General features: G+C 37.4%; 2 protein-coding genes across 6 annotated transcripts in view; one reads left to right on the forward strand and one right to left on the reverse strand.

The window, feature by feature from the left end:
* Positions 1-6,264, forward strand: part of LOC127429089 (endoplasmic reticulum metallopeptidase 1-like) — a 29,292-nt gene extending 23,028 nt beyond the window's left edge. Inside the window, exon 15 of the mRNA XM_051677885.1 lies at positions 15-6,264. Within this exon, the coding sequence (XP_051533845.1) occupies positions 15-185 (171 nt within the window). The 3' untranslated portion in view covers positions 186-6,264. The remainder of the gene's footprint in view (positions 1-14) is intronic.
* The window catches only part of LOC127429087 (guanine nucleotide exchange factor subunit RIC1-like), a 259,906-nt gene that overhangs the window by 178,844 nt on the left and 63,849 nt on the right, over positions 1-17,213 (reverse strand). Inside the window, exons 19-26 of one of the 5 annotated variants that reach the window (XM_051677881.1) lie at positions 16,038-16,775; positions 14,975-15,133; positions 14,706-14,842; positions 13,341-13,633; positions 13,060-13,260; positions 12,804-12,981; positions 12,191-12,379; positions 4,945-10,352 (exon numbers count right to left, since the gene is read on the reverse strand). In XM_051677881.1, coding sequence (XP_051533841.1) covers positions 10,058-10,352; positions 12,191-12,379; positions 12,804-12,981; positions 13,060-13,260; positions 13,341-13,633; positions 14,706-14,842; positions 14,975-15,133; positions 16,038-16,775 — 2,190 coding nt within the window. In that variant the 3' untranslated portion in view covers positions 4,945-10,057. Of the gene's footprint in view, positions 1-4,944; positions 10,353-12,190; positions 12,380-12,803; positions 13,261-13,340; positions 13,637-14,705; positions 14,843-14,974; positions 15,134-16,037; positions 16,776-17,213 lie in introns of those variants that run through there. The other 4 variants (XM_051677880.1, XR_007895222.1, XM_051677879.1 and 1 more) reach the window with 4 other exon arrangements.

Below are 17,213 nucleotides of genomic sequence, written 5' to 3' on the forward strand. Positions count from 1 at the left end.
TTTGTTTGTTGCAGAAGTCTTCAGACGTGTCGACTGATGAGGGAATGATCTCTTTCGCCATCTCAGCTCATTATTTCTCTGGTTTGGACCGACACTCAGAACCACTCAAATCTTTACTGCAGAGATTCCCAGACTGGGCGTTCCCGTCCTCATGGGTCAGCACGTACCACATGTACAGATACTGAGGGGCCCCACACACACACACACACACACACACACACTCTTCTGATGTCACTCACAGAGACAAGACTCATCCATCACTGTGTTTCCTGGTGCAGGTGAATGAAGACACGACAGAATCATGGTCAATCTTTTTTTTTTTTTGAATTTCTCCCCAATCTGGAATGCCCAATTCCCAATGCGCTCTAAGTCCTCATGGTGGCGTAGTGACTCACCTCAATCCGGGTGGTGGAGGACGAATCTCAGTTGCCTCCGCGCCTGAGACCGTCAATCCACGCATCTTATCACGTGACTTGTTGAGCACGTTACCATGGAGACGTAGCGTGTGTGGAGGCTTCACGCTATTCTCCGCAGCATCCGCGCACAACTCACCACGCGCCCCACTGAGAACGAGAACATATTATAGTGACCACGAGGAGGTTACCCCATGTGACTCAACTCTCCCTAGCAACCGGGCCAATTTGGTTGCTTAGAAGACCTGGCTGGAGTCACTCCATGGTCGAACATTTTTAGACTAGCCAACTGACAGTGTTTGATTTTATTTTCGTTTATGTTTTTTCTGTCTGTCCACATAAAAAAAAAAAATCCTCTTTTTATGAAACCTTCCATTCTCAGGTGAATCTCATGAAAACATGTCCAGGTCATATTTCACCCCAAGAGAAAAAGACATAAATTACATTTTGCATAAAAAAGGGGCCTTTTTAGAGCCAAACAACTTCATTTTCTTTGTAGGAAATATATATATTTTTTACATTGTCACATTTTTGTTACAATTAAGCAATTTTAACATTTTGAATCACAATACACTAAATATAAAGGGGGAAAAACACTCGTGCTGTGCATCCCAAGATAACTGCATTCAAAATAAAGAGGCATCCGAAGCGTTGTATTCATTAGTGATCACCACAGATATTCAGCCGTGAAATGTCTCGAACACAACCACGAATTCGCTGTTATTCCTCCTTATTCGAAATGTAAATTCAAGCTGACCCGTAACCAAGGAAGTTTGGGTTAAGGATCGATAGTTTACACCTTGCCATCTTCACCAACATGTGATTGACACTTCGTTCAACTCTACGCAAGACTGTGGTATTTATAAGAAAGGGGGCGGGGTTTAAGAGGACTAAATGATCGGAGAAGTCCTGCATACGTCACCAGAGAGAAGTCTGTCGTTTCAACGGAAGATCGAGTCATTACATTTAACATGCTTGTTTACATGTGCTGCTGGAGGACTTCTGCTGCGTTACTGTAATCATGAGTTTCCAACGAGTAAAACATCAAGTCTTTGTCAACCTCTTAAAGTTGTAATCTTTACGACTTCTACCAAAGTCTTTCTAGCAAGTCAGTCCACTGTCGGTCATCTTTGGGACGCTCTCAGGAGGATATTTCCAGTCATGCCAGTGCAGCTCCAATCTACTTGAATGGAGAAAGACTGAAATCTCCAAAACGGTTGGTCAAGATTACGATCAAAGGACATATTTCAAATCAGCAGTAAAATCTGACAATACTGGAATCATAAATTGTGATTCTTGACCTCATATTACGCTAAAAACGCAATGTTTGTATAGCTAATGTGCGTGCATGTTCTAGAGTTGATTGACAGGTGATGTCTGTATCTAAAAGGTGATTGGCTCTTTTAACTGTAAGGCGGGACTTCCTTTCTACATCCGTTGCCCATTGGGCGCTCGGAGCTTCTTGGTTGGGCGTTCCAATTTTTCCCATTCATTTCAATAGAAGTGGCCCGTCTCTGCTAAATAATCTCTGATTCTACTCGTATTTCTGTTTGACGTGCACTTTAGCCGCGCTCTGGTGCGCTAGTTCTTCAATATTTTTGCAAGAATTGCATCATCAAGTATTGTACCATCATCAACAACAAAAAGTCAAATATAAACATTGCCATGTAGTCATTAGCGTGTCTCCGATCTCAGATGGTCATCTCGTTATTACAGGAATTCTGACAGGACGTAAACGCAGCATTTAACACGACGACCTGAGCAGAATTTAGGTCAAATACATATTCAGTGTTTCTCAAGCCTGACACACTTAAACTGACATTTTAATGCTCCACTTTACAGATCCAGAATTCGGTCATGGTCTTAATTTCATTTTCTGAAGTTCATGTTTGGACTCGAATGGCAGCCTCATGTTATAAGCCTTTTGATATAGAGAACCAAACAGTAAAATAGCTTTACCACGGTAAAAGAGGTGTACTTAATCATGCTTTTCTAAACCTTGACATCCAAGTGCTTTTGAGTCTTTATCTCTTTATATATATTTCATTGATTCATTTGTGAGGAGTTGAAGGACTGGCTGTTTTTATAGTTTTCATGTGATCAGCAGCAGGAAGCAAGTTATTCTGAACTGGATTTTTTAAAAAGATGCATTTGTTTCTTATTATTTTCTTCGTAACTTTTGTTTTCCTGGTGCTAATGTTTAACTTTTGTTATTTGTTCGTTGTTTTTCCCCAGTTGTTTAATGCGGATGATTGACAGTGTGAGAATTTGCTATAGTTAATGGAGACTGTAGTAACTGTTCTGGGTTAAAACCAGGTCAAACCAGCTTGGACTGATAAAGCTGAATGCTGGTTGGTGGTCAAGAAGCCCCTCCCACTGGCCAACCAGCTAATCAATAATCTAGACTAGTTTGGACCAGACGATGACCATTAATGACTAGAAACCATGTGAAGCAATCAACCTGATTTTCCAACAGTGAATTAGTCACTGACATCAGATTTTTAAAGTCCTGATACACATCGGAGCAGTGATTCTAGTGGAAACCTTCTTTTGTGACGGCTGTGTAAGATTATATTCTTTCATGAAAAAGGAAAAGGCACAACTATGCAATTAACATTTATTGATGTAAATATTGAACACTGAAATACAGTGATGATTAATACTGTTTAACTGTACTGACCTGCTGTTAGTATGACAGTCGACGTGTGTTTGGCTCACGGACCTTTAGATGTTAAAGATAGTTGGCTATTGCTTTATCATAAACTGAAAGCGCAGCCAGCGTGATTAGGAACTAGTCTATTGCAGCATGAGATGGCATCACAAAGAACCTGGAACCATGAGGTCATGACCTTTAACACTCAACCAAATATGCATGTCTGATACAGGCAAGAATAAAGTCTTCACAGCACTGTAATATAGAATTAAACGTTAAAACAAAATCTAATAAAAAAACATCCTTACTGAGTATTTTTATCTAATACATCATCTAAACATTCTTAAAACAAGATACATTTACTTGAGAAACAAAATTACAAGATATTAAGTTTAATCTTTAGAGAAATCTAACAAAATGTAGTAAAGTTGATATTTTTAACAAGAAAAACTATTTGCCAGTGAGATCATAGAAAAAATACTTGATTTAAAGAATTACCCCATTGGTCATTTTTTTTTTTTTACCCCATTGGTCATTTTTTTTTAACCCCATTGGTAATGTATTTTTTATTTATTTTTTTTTACCCCATTTATCATTTGAATTCTTACCCCATTGGTAATTTTTTAATTTTTACCCCATTGATTATTATTATTATTATTTTGTTACCCCATTGGTAAATAATTTTTTTTACCCCATTGGTAATTGTTTTTGTTTTTTTAACCCCATTGCTAATTTTTTTTTTTAAAATTTTTTACCCCATTGATATATTGTTTTTGTTTGTTTTGTTTTTTTTACCCCATTGGTAATTTTTATTTTTTATGCCATTGGTAAATCGGTTTTCTTTTTACCCCATTGTTAATTTTTTATTTTTACTCCATTGGTAATTTTGTTTTGTTTTTTACCCCATTAGTAAATTCTTTTTTTTTTTTTTTAACCCCATTGGTCATTTTTTGTTGTTTTTACCCCATTGATATTTGTTTTGTTTTTTTACCCCATTGGTAAATAATTTTTTTAACCCATTGGTAATTTTGTTTTGTTTTATTATCCCATTGCTAAATTTTTTTTTCTTTTTTTACCCCATTGGTAAGTTTTTGTTGTTTTTACCCCATTGATAATTTTTTTTTTTTTTTTTTTTTTTTTTACCCCATTGGTACATAATTTTTTTTTCACCCCATTGGTAAATGCTTTTTTTTTTAAAAACATTTTTTTAACTCCATTGGTAATTTTGTTTTGTTTTATTATCCCATTGCTAAATTCTTTTCTTTTTTTTCTTTTTTTACCCCGTTGGTAATTTTTTGTTGTTTTGAACCCATTGGTAATTGTTTTTGACCCCATTGATATATATATATATATATATATATATATATAAAATCTAATTTTTTTTTTTACCCCATTGATAAATTCTTTTTTTTTTTTTTTTTTTTTTAACCCCATTGGCCATTTTTTGTTGTTTTTACCCCATTGGTAATTTTGTTTTGTTTTATTATCCCATTGCTAAATTCTTTTCTTTTTTTACCCCGTTGGTAAATTTTTGTTGTTTTACAACATTAGTAATTTTTTTAATGTAATGAAAAATGTTTTGATGTCCACAAATTCATAAAATGAATCACAGGAACAATAAATGAATGATTTGTCTAATATAATGTCCTTAATGTTTTGAGTTCCTTTCAGATTTGATTTCTGTGTGTAAACTTGTTTTTCAATTGTTTAGTTCTGTTCTAATGTTTATTTATAGTGTTTGCTGCACTGAAATAAAACAATTTTCTATAACAAACTGGATTTGGGTCTTTTGTCACTTGAATAAAATCTGCTTTTATGAAAGTTAAGAAAAGCTTCAAATTGTTGCATAGCCAGACAACATCAACCACACAGTGCAAATGATGTTTAAAAAATAATTTATTGTTCTGTATGTACAGGAAAATATAGAAAATTGAGTAGAAAAGTTATTGTACAGGGAAATATCTGTGCACTGCATTGAGAGGAAACACTAGAGCCACAAAATGTTTTCAGATCGCTGGAGAGTTTGTACAGATGAAGAAATATTCAACATCTCAAAGTCTCTTCACTAAGAGTACCAACTCACACATGTCCCGACTTCAAAATCACATCTACACTTTAGTAGAAAATGAAACAAACTCTTCCATTCAATGTCAGAGAGCAACAATGTATTTCACTGTGACGTCATTAAAGGGAAAAGAGGAATTTTGGGGGATTTTGTACATGTTGGATTATGAAACCTGTCAGTGAATTCTTAATCTCTTTACAAACACAATGTCATGCAGCTCTTTGGTTTGTGAATAACACCATCACAACTTCACTGCACCAACATGTTCCTCATAACAACATAAACTCAGATTAGGAACAGATTTAGATCTAAATGCGACAGGAGAAAGAGCTGTTTGGGGGAAATAAAACATTAAAATAAAGAGATGCATCTCGCTAATACTCCAAAAGACAGTAAATAATGCATAGTAATATCAATAATAATAATAATAATAATACAAAGGCATTCCATATGTTTACTATGTTCAGGGGCGCATTAAAGTACCGTGGGGTTAGACGGACGGCTTTTGCTGTTGCGTACCATTTATATAAGCGTTTCCCGCTGAATTTACATGTTCCTGTGAAAGTCGATGGGGGATAATAGGATGGCGGACGCCGCGATTGGGCTTAAGCCTGTGCATTATTGCGCCCCTGCCCGTTACATCATTTGGTCCACTCTGCACTTAAAGTTCCAATAAAAGGCAGCGCTAATGAGCCTGGTGTTAAAGGTGCTGTATGCGATTTCAGCTGTTCTACTTCCACGAGACTGAGCCGTTGGATTAGCCACGCCCCCTGTTTCCAAAACCCCACCCACCAAAGATACCAAATGAGCTTTGAGACCAACATCATGCAGAAACGGCTGTTAAAAACAACAGCTGCAAAATAGCGCCCTCAGCTGACAACTGTTATGAACAACATGGCATAAAAATGGCATTAAGCCTCAATAATTCGCTGCAACTACAATACTATGAAAACACGCAAAATGATTGACAGGTCAAAAGCATCATTGTCCGCAGACACATTTTTGTTTTCTGTTTACACAGTCTAGTGATGTCACAGAGACCGTTGAGATATCTCGCGACACTTATTTCAGTAATATCTCTCAGGTAGTAGGAAAAATTTTTGCATACCTATCCATGACGGGTTTTTTTTTTTAAATCGCTTACAGCACCTTTAACTGAAGATCTGCTCATCTCAGAGGAAATACTGGGTAATTATTTTAATAATACTGATTCTGAGCAGCGGTGCCGTTGTGAGATAATACAAATAAGAGAGAAGAAATCATCGTCCCTGCAGTTCTTTAAACGTTACATTCTAAAGAAAAACTATAGATAGTAACGACATGCAAGTTAATTTCTTTGTCCAATCGCTCCTCGCGTAAATAAAACAAATTGCAACAACGCAATCTGAAAAAAGATAAATCACAATAATGCTGTCAGACAAGACGAAAAACACATATTTACAATTACGTACAGCAAAATTGACACCTATAAGTAAACATTATGTTGGATGAAAAAAATGATGTTAACATATACAGTTGAAGTCAGAAGTTTACAAACACCTTAGCCAAATACATTTAAACTCAGTTTTTCACAATTCCTGACATTTAATCGTAGAAAACATTCCCTGTCTTAGGTCAGTTAGGATCACTACTATATTTTAAGAATGTGAAATGTCAGAATAATAGTAGAGAGAATTATTTATTTCAGCTTTTATTTCTTTCATCACATTCCCAGTGGGTCAGAAGTTTACATACACTTTGTTAGTATTTGGTAGCATTGCCTTTAAATTGTTTAACTTGGGTCAAATGTTTTGGGTATCCTTCCACAAGCTTCTCACAATAAGTTGCTGGAATTTTGTCCCATTCCTCCAGACAGAAATGGTGTAACTGAGTCAGGTTTGTAGGCCTGCTTGCTCACACATGCTTTTTCAGTTCTGCCCACAAATTTTCTTTCGGATTGAGGTCAGGGCTTTGTGATGGCCACTCCAATACCTTGACTTTGTTGTCCTTAAGCCATTTTGCCACAACTTTGGAGGTATGCTTGGGGTCATTGTCCATTTGGAAGACCCATTTGCGACCGAGCTTTAACTTCCTGGCTGATGTCTTGAGATGTTGCTCCAATATATCCACATGATTTTCCTTCCTCATGATGCCATCTATTTTGTGAAGTGCACCAGTCCCACCTGCAGCAAAGCACCCCCACAACATGATGCTGCCACCCCCATGCTTCCCGGTTGGGATGGTGTTCTTCGGCTTGCAAGCCTCATCCTTTTTCCTCCAAACATAACGATGGCCATTATGGCCAAACAGTTCCATTTTTTTTCATTAGACCAGAGTACATTTCTCCAAAAAGTAGATCTTTGTCCCCATGTGCACTTGCAAACTGTAGTCTGGCTTTTTTATGGCAGTTTTGGAGCAGTGGCTTCTTCCTTGCTGAGCAGCCTTTCAGGTTATGTCGATATAAGACTAGTTTTACTGTGGATATAGATACCTGTCTACCGGTTTCCTCCAGCATCTTCACAAGGTCCTTTGCTGTTGTTCTGGGATTGATTTGCACTTTTCACACCAAACTACGTTCATCTCTAGGAGACAGAATGCATCTCCTTCCTGAGCGGTATGATGGCTGTGTGGTCCCATGGTGTTTATACTTGCGCACTATTGTTTGTACAGATGAACGTGGTACCTTCAGGCATTTGGAAATTGCTCTCAAGGATGAACCAGACTTGTGGAGGTCCACAATCTTTTTTTCTGACATCTTGGCTGATTTCTTTTGATTTTCCCATGATGTCAAGCAAAGAGGCACTGAGTTTGAAGGTAGGCCTTAAAATACATCCACAGGTACACCTCCAATTCAGTACACCTCCTATCAGAAGCTAATCAGCTAATTGTCTAAAGGCTTGACATCATTTTCTGGAATTTTCCAAGTTGCTTAAAGTCACAGTTAACTTAGTGTATGTAAACTTCTGACCCACTGGAATTGTGATATAGTCAATTAAAAGTGAAACAATCGGTCTGTAAACAATTGTTGGAAAAATTACTCGTGTCATGCACAAAGTAGATGTCCTAAACGACTTGCCAAAACTATAGTTTGCTAATATTAAATCTGTGGAGTGGTTAAAAAATTAGTGTATGTAAACTTCTGACTTCAACTGTAAATAATAATGCAAAAACCATTGGGTCAGAGCCGGTACTAGGATGTGATCTTTATAGTAGGGTACTTGTATGTCAAGGAAAATCTTGGTGAGCAATGCCCACTTAGCTCCACATTAGACCCGGCCATGAGTTTGTAGTGTGCAATCACGTCTTTCACGTTTACAGGCATATCACTGATCTTATAGATGCCATATTTAATTTTATGCAAATAAAAACGAATTTTAACGTTTTCCATTTTCGCTGAAGATTTTTTGGAAAGACGTATTTTCAAAAACCAATAGTACGTCTATCCCTCGTGTACGTTAAACGGCTGTAAATCTGCCGTCAAAACAAGTCCATAGCTAAGTACTTAAAGGAATATTCCGGGTTCAATACAAGTTAAGCACAATCGACAGCATTTGTGGCATAATGTCGATTACTACAAAAATGTATTTCCTATCATCCCTCCTTTCTTAAAAAAAAAAAAAGAAAAAATTAAGGTTACAGTGAGACACTTACAATGGAAGTCAATGGGGCCAATTTTTGGAGGGTTTAAAGGCAGAAATGTGAAGTTTATAATTTTATAAAAGCACTTACATTAATTCTTCTGTTAATCTGTAAATCATAGTTTCAGGTTTTAGGGTTTACAGCATTGTAATATTGGATATAACTTTCCACAGATGTGTTTAGTAAGTGATTTTATGACAGTAAAATCATGTTAACACACATATTGTTTATGTCTTGTGTCTATACTTTTGAAACAGTGAGTATTTGAATGTTTACAGATTGACCCCATTGACTTCCATTGTAAGTGTCTCACTGGAACACACATTTGTGCTTTTATAAAGAAAAGGAGGGACGATAGGAAATACATTTTTGTAGTAATCAACATTGACACAAATGCTGTCGACTGAGCTTAACTTGTACTGAATCTAGTTTTAAGACTCTGACTGACGATTCAAACCCCCAAATCAGACTAAAACGCTTCAAAAACGATTTAAAAAAAAAGCAATACAAATTTTGTCAGTTTCAAACACAAAACATAACGAGGCACGCAGCTGAAAGAGAATATTCATGATTCAGAGAGAGTTGCACACATCACAACTTTAAACTCGACAAACATCACACGTTTGTGTAACAAGGTGTGACTGATATCTTGTTGGTTTTGTATTTGTAATCGCTGTGTCTTGTGTCAAATAAAAGGCTCATCTGGTGGCCATAATGACAAAAATATTTCACAATTAACATTAAAACTTGCAGCGAAATTCGATGATCAATACTTCATCTGATTTCTACTGGATATCTGCAGTCCTGTTTTACCTCCGTCAACTCCATCATACAAAGCAAAACCTGCACAAACATACAGAGAGTAAAATGCATGAGCGTGTTTTTCTAAAACATTATTTAATGCAAGTGTCTTTTTGCTTTGACGCCATAATAAAGGGTGAACGCTCAAATTGCTCTCGGGCCACATCTAATTCTCATGTGGAGGAGAAAAGAGACAAAAAAAACATGATGAATTAGATCACAGGATGTTGAAAACACACGCAACACTGCAGTCGGGATGGAGCGCAAATAAAAAAGACAGCACACACACACGTGCTTATCCAAAACAGTCACACAAATGTAACATAGAACAGCACAAATGCAGTCTGGGATACACATCACACACACTCGTTTGTCAAACTGGTTACATCTGATCCGAGCGCAGTTTTCCATCATCTCTCTTTAAAAGCATCTAGCATTCAGCTGGTCTCAGATCAACGTTTACAACCACAGGAGATAAGTGCCGCCTCTTTTCCCATAATGCTGAGGTCATGACAGCGTGCAGTCGTATGACCCCTCCTCTAGCGTCTCCTCCTCCTCCTCCTCCTCCTCAGGCATGTCCTCCAGCGGTCGAGCGTTCGCTCCGGGTGAGCCCTCTAGTGGCAGCGGGTGACCTGACACAACGGCCCCGCGTGGGTCTTCGGCTCTGGGCAGCAGCGGCGGTTCGGACAGTTTTGACGCGCCTGTCGGCTGGAACGCTTCAGGCTGGACCTGCTCGACGGGAACCTCCATCAACTTCAGCAGCTGAGGACGAATCAGATTCAAGAACGGCTTGTAGCCCAGACTAACAGAGAGAGAGAGACGGGGAGAGAGAATAAAACGTTAATAAGAAAACTTTATTTATTTATTCACGTGGTCTTGGCATTTCTTGGTTTGGACACCTCTTCATCAATTAAATACTTTTAAAGATATTGCATAAATAAAGTACAACTTAAATGTTAGAAGAGAAACATATTTGAACGGATCATAAAATGTAAATTATAGTAATTTCGGTGACTCTTTACAATAAGGCTGTACTTGTTAATATTAGTTAACTACATTAGTTAAACTTTAATATTGATTAATGTTGATTTCAACAAACTAATATTTTTTTTTAATTACATTTGTGCATGTTAACATTAGTTAATGCAGTATGAACTAACATGAATCAACAATGAACAATAGTATTTTAATAAGTTAACAATAAGGTTGTATTTGTTAATATTAAACAATACTTATTCAGCACTTATTCATCTATTTTAATAAATTAACATTAACAAAGATGAATAAATGCTGCAAAATATATATTGTTTATGTTCATTGGTAATTCATGATAGCTAAAGCATTAACTAATGTTAACAAAAAAATAAAATAAAAAAATCTCTCTCTTCTCTGAAAATGTTATTTTTCTCAAAAAACTAAATAATAATAATAATGATGATCTGAAAATGTAATTTTTTTTTCTCTGAGAAAAAAAAAAAAAAATCTGAAATGTTTTTTTTTTTTTCTGAAAATTAAGTTTCTCTCTAAAAAAAAATTATCTTTAAAATTACTTTTTTTTCTTTCCAGAAATAAAATAATCTGAAATATTTTTTTCTCTGAAAATAGTATTTTTCTCTAAAAATGTAAAAAAAAATATATATATATTGAAAATAACTTTCTCAGAAATGTACATTTTTTTCTTAATTTATTTTTCTCTAAAAAACATCTTCTCTGAATTTTAATTATTTGCAGATAATTTTTTCTTCTTCTGTATGACATAGGCTCAGGAAGGCACTAAAGCCCTATTCAGATGAGATTAGTTTTACGGACATATGTCCATAAAGTAATTATTAGTGTGGACATCTATAATATTTACAGTCGACATGACAAAATCGCAGACATGGGTGTGTCTACAGCATTTAAACACTGCTGTCATGCATAACTGACCTATTAAAAAATGTATACTGTGCTGATTCATTGCATGAGCATATACTGTGTATCTGTGATTATTAGAACAAATTGATTGGAATATCTGGCTAAATACAACAGAACTGGTGACATTAACAAGCCTGTGATCTTATATTACTCTTGAATTAAAATATGGACATTCCCTTCACACATTATGTATTTTTATATTCCAAAACGTGGGACTCAACACAATTTACCACATTCACTCTGCTCAAATCATAATAAAAAACTGCTCATTTCTCTTTTACATGGGCAAATAAACACTCAGTCCAAACATGTATCAGTGCAAATGCAACAGCCTGCATTATCTGAAGTGTCTTCCCTTTACCAACATCTACTTCAGGCTCTCTGAGAACTTAAGAAACAGTGAAATTTAAAGGGCTCAATGGCTAGAAAGTGGCTATGAGCTTTTTACTAACATGTCAATTCACACAGGATTAATATTAACCGGGGTAAACACGCTGTCATTTTTACTGGCGTGGGAACATGCGGTCCGTAAAAATTACTGACACGACCACTTCTCACGGGATTAAAATTACTGAAAAGCTCTGGTAATTATTACATAACCCCACGTCCCCATATAAAACTAATCCCATCCGAATAGGGCTTAAGACACCTAAAAAAATTATTATATTTTATATATATATATAAAGATTTCATGCATGTTTAAGTTGACTCTACTGTGATACTGACCAATCAGCTGATGCCCAGAGGTCGACAGCGATCAGACCCGCTCTGATGCTCTGCACAGTTTCAGATGGAACTTCTGGACTGTCCAAGAACCCCACCACCTGTTTAATGACGCTGGCATCTCGCAAGATCAGACCGATGACCACACACCACTCCAAACAACCCGCCTCCATGAACACATGCAGGAGATAGCTGAAATCATAGAAAACAATTACACACATGCATACATGTGCAAACTGCTTTTGTTTGATCATTAATGATGCAGATATACACATACAAAGGCATTCTGTGGGTTTGTTTACATTTTAATTTTTGACCGTTGTTCGTCCACTGTGTGAAAAAGTTAGAAAAGACATAGCACACTATTCCAGAACCGTCTAATCTGTTTGGTTGATGTACCTTAAAAGCTCTAGGAGGATTTTGTGTTAAAAATTTTGGTCTTGGTTTAAAGATTTTTGGAAAAAAATAAATAAATAAATAAAACAATTACTCGTATCCAAATGGTTTCACTTGAAAGAAAACTAGTAGTATAGTAGTATGCTACTCAGAACATAGCCAATGACCTCATCAGTCCCCAAGATTTCATTGGTCCCCCGGTGATGACATCATCACTTACCGCAGTTGCACCTGAGACTTGTGCGGTCCTTTATTGGCCAGCTCCATGGAGATGTGCTCAAGCTCAGATTGGCTGAGACTGAGGGTGGAGAAATTCTCATCTACCATCGTCCAATCACCATCCACCATGGAGCTGGTTTCAGTCAGGTCAGTGGCCGAACCAATACTGCACTCCTCTCCTGAAAGGACAGACAGAAACAAGAACGCACATGAGATGGAGAGAGAGACAGATAAACAGACAGATTCTACTTTCTCACCTTTGTTAATAAGAGGAGACAGAAAAGCCTCTTGTGTTCGTGGTCCTCCATGAGAGGAGTCGAAATCCAGCTCCCTTGGCACCGCCCCCAATCCATCAATCCAGCTGTGATTGGCTGTGGTCGCCTGAGGGGGAGTGGTGTCCATGTCACTGTTCAGCAAACTGTCAGCTGACTGCGACTTCAGCAAACGAGAACTCAACACTACGATAAGAGAAAGAGCCAATCATAACTGAGGTCTTAAAAGGTACAGCAGCAAAAACACATCCAATTAAAAAACTCACCTTGACGGCAACGTCCATTCTTCAGCGGCGAGCTAATGGCGCATGCTGGGATAACAGGAAATGGCCACAGGAAGTCCTTGTGCAGGCATTTGAGGGCCGTAACGAAATTGTCCACCCGTGCCACCCGCGTCCGCTCCCGACACAACCAGCCAATCAGCTCGAAGCCCAGCTGAGCGGAGAAACAGCCGAGATCTCGCAGTCTCACCTGCTCTAGTAGATGTCTCGCGTGTCTCCACAACATCATATCAATGTAGAGATTCTCCGCAGAGTCGCTCTCTTTACACCATCGATCACTACTGAACAGACAACACACATTTATTGTCAACGAAAACATGTAAAAAAAATGTTTCTGTGTGTACTTCAGTGTTGGGGAGTAACTAACATAACTTAAAGCCATGTATTTTGTATAGTTTATTTAAAGTTTTTCCAGTAACGAGAATTGTTAATTCAGCAAGTAACGAAATGTGGCAAAAATGATACAAAGTAACGTTACACTAAGCACTATGCTAAGCTAGCGTACCCAAGATAGTTTCGCTATGCTAACCTATCTAAATGACTGTTCATTTCAATGAATACTGTCCAATAATGTTCCTAGAAGTCCCTCCGCTGCATTTGCATTTTTTGTAGCTAATTAAATATAAGTAATATTGTTTATCGCTTTTTCTATTCAATGTGCCCTTACTATTTTTAGTTTAATTAGTTGTAGTTAACGCAAATCTATTTGTGAAAGTTTGATGCTGTCACCCTAATTGATATTCTTAATAAATAGATTATCACAAAATTAAATAAAGCTTTAAATAGTTTGCTTTATTTTGTTAGTAACATTAAGTTAAAAACAACATTCAAAAGAGTAATTGGACTATAGTTTCACTGCTTTATGTTAGTAACATGAAGTTAAAAACAACATTCAAAAGAGTAATTGGACTATAGTTTCACTGTGCTATGTTAGTAACATGAAGTTAAAAACAACATTCAAAAGAGTAATTGGACTATAGTTTCACTGCGTTATGTTAGTAACATGAAGTTAAAAACAACATTCAAAAGAGTAATTGGACTATAGTTTCACTGTGTTATGTTAGTAACATGAAGTTAAAAACAATATTCAAAAGAGTAATTGGACTATAGTTTCACTGCGTTATGTTAGTAACATGAAGTTAAAAACAACATTCAAAAGAGTAATTGGACTATAGTTTCACTGCGTTAAATTAAGAGTTGATTGTAGCTTTTCAAACTTCACTCTCAAGATAGCTTCATGCAAGTGTGGTTTTGAAAAGTAACAATTTCAACACATTTGTTTCAAAACTCTTGAATATGTGTGTGTTAAGACAACAAAATGTGTGTTTACATATAAATAGCATGTGTTACCCCTTAGAAGAGGGCCCAGAGGGCATGCTCAGTGTTTTTTGCAGGTTAAATTTGCCTGCTGCGATGCTGTCTGCAGACTGAGAGAGACTGATGCTGCGGTTACGAAAGAACTCAAACCCACCGGTAGAGCTCGGCTCCTGCACACAGATGCACAAAACACTCAAAACTACCTCAAATCTGAATCTACATATGAAATCACTGCATCGCATGCACTTTAATTCGGGACATAACCCGAACCTCAGGAGTCAAAATATTGCCCAGATTCTCACCTGTGTAGTGGGTGTGCTGGGTGGAGTCTCTGCCTCCCCTGAACCAATGGCCTTGAGGAATCGGATCATGTGACGGCAGAGGTCCCATTTGCCCTGTTCGAGGGCCGTGTTGAAGAGCAAAGTCGCATGTTGACGACTGACTGCAGGAACTTCCATATTCTGAGAGGAAAACAAGAACATTATAAACACAAATGTGACTAGCAAAATCTAAGTTGGCAAAATAAATCTTAATGGGGGGACATGAAAATGCTTTTCAGAAGTCCTGCGTTTAAATGTAATGCCATTTAAAACAGTTTGTGGAGGTTCAAACAACCTGGTGGTTAATTTCTGGCTAGATTTCTGACCATATTGAATTTCTATGGAAACCTTTTTATTTCACCCAAGCATTAACACTGATTATTTTAGAACTGTTTTTCTGATAGTTTTGCGTGCCTTCACAATACATTTTGTGTTTTCTCACAATAAATTTACCATGGTTTTACAACAGTAACTTATTTTAACCATGATATTCGTAGTGAAACCATAGTAATAATACAGGAAAACAAAAACGATTTTAATAAAAAATAATAATTTTTTGGTTATAATGATTTTACTATACAAATACCATAGTTTAACTATGGTTTTACTATAGTACTATTGTAGACTGTGACCTTGTGAGCTAACAATTGCCATCTATTGAAAATCTTGTGCAACTTTTACATTAAATATGCATTTCCCCCCCTACCAAAACTAATGTTGTGAAATAGCTCAGAGTGTCAGCTACTGTTATGTGTAGTTTTTTAACTGTTTTTAAGTAAACAAAAATATATGTATCATTTAATAGCTTTAAACAAATTTTGCAGTTCTGTTATGCGGAGTCTCTGAGGGTTAATCTTCAAGAAAATTTGACAAATCTTCAACACTGGGTCGCATGACCAACCTCAAATAAATTTTTGAAAGTGTTCCCTATAAACGCTCTAATAATAAAGTCCACAGCAAAGACCCCAAACAAGAAGCTCTTGACAATGTTTTTATGTATTGAAACAATCCCAGACTCAAATTTTCCACCCCCGTTCCACCTCACCTGGAGAATAATCAGGTACGAAGCTGCCGTGTCCAGATCCTGTGCCATCAAACACTCTTCAAACAGATCTTTGGGGTTTCCCACCGCGGCAAACAGATAATTCCAGAGTGCGTACTCCGTCTTTCGAGCGCAGTGGACGATGGTTTGCAGGAAGAGGGGGAACTCCGTCACAAACTTGGCTACGGTGGGCAGCAGCGGATCGGGGATGGGCTCTCTCGACGTGGCTTCTTCCTCCAAAACCACATGCACCATGAGCTCTAGAACGTGAGGGAAATACGGCAGAGACGCGCAGGACTGTGCTAACATCAGCGCCTGCTCACCCAGGTTTCGCACCAGCAGCTGTCGGAGAATGTGGTGGAGGTAGATCTGCGACGTCCGCTCCACCGTGCAGAATGGGAATTGAGATTCCAGTGACTCCAGGGAGTTCGAGGAGGAACTGTGAGTGCCGAGCCCGTCAAAGAGCATCGTTTCGTTAGAGGCGCCCAGGATGAGCGCGTCTTCGAACAAAACGGTGAGCGGGTAGATGTTGATGTGAAATGGGAGCATGATTCGTCGAGACAGGAAGGAATGAGTTTTGCGGTGGTCTCGTGGGAACAGAGGAAGCCACACCTTCATTCCCGCCTCTCCGCACGACAGCCACAGCGCCTCCATCAGGTGACGCTTCTTTCGGTTACTGCGACATGTCGTCCAAACGTTTTCCACACACTGAGCCAAAACCACCGGCGGACAGAACGGCAGCTAGCACAGGAAGAGTGGACAGGATGTTGTGTATGTTTTAATTAAATGTCAATAAAAACGTATAAAACTGAAGCTGTAAAGTTACAACCCAAACAGTATTAGCTGATAAGCAAATGAGATATATAGATGTCTATTAATATTTTTCAGCCTTTTGATATTCCATATTTATCTCGATTAGGGCTGTCAATTTAACACGTTAATTTAGTGCAATTAATTTTATTGATGAAAAACCCCCGCAAAATTCTGTAACATACCTGCATGTTTTTGCATTGTAACTTAACTTGACACAGCTGCTTAAAACATGGCATTTATGGCATTTATTTATTTAGCGATCTAATGTAAGCCTAGTCTTCACTCTAAAATAACTTTAACAGGGTGACCAGATTTTAAAGACTCAAAAGGGACACTTGTCGTGTGTGTTTGTGTGTGTGTGTGTGT

The sequence above is a fragment of the Myxocyprinus asiaticus genome, chromosome 38 (assembly GCF_019703515.2).
Source record: "Myxocyprinus asiaticus isolate MX2 ecotype Aquarium Trade chromosome 38, UBuf_Myxa_2, whole genome shotgun sequence".
NCBI classification, from domain to species: Eukaryota; Metazoa; Chordata; class Actinopteri; order Cypriniformes; family Catostomidae; genus Myxocyprinus; species Myxocyprinus asiaticus.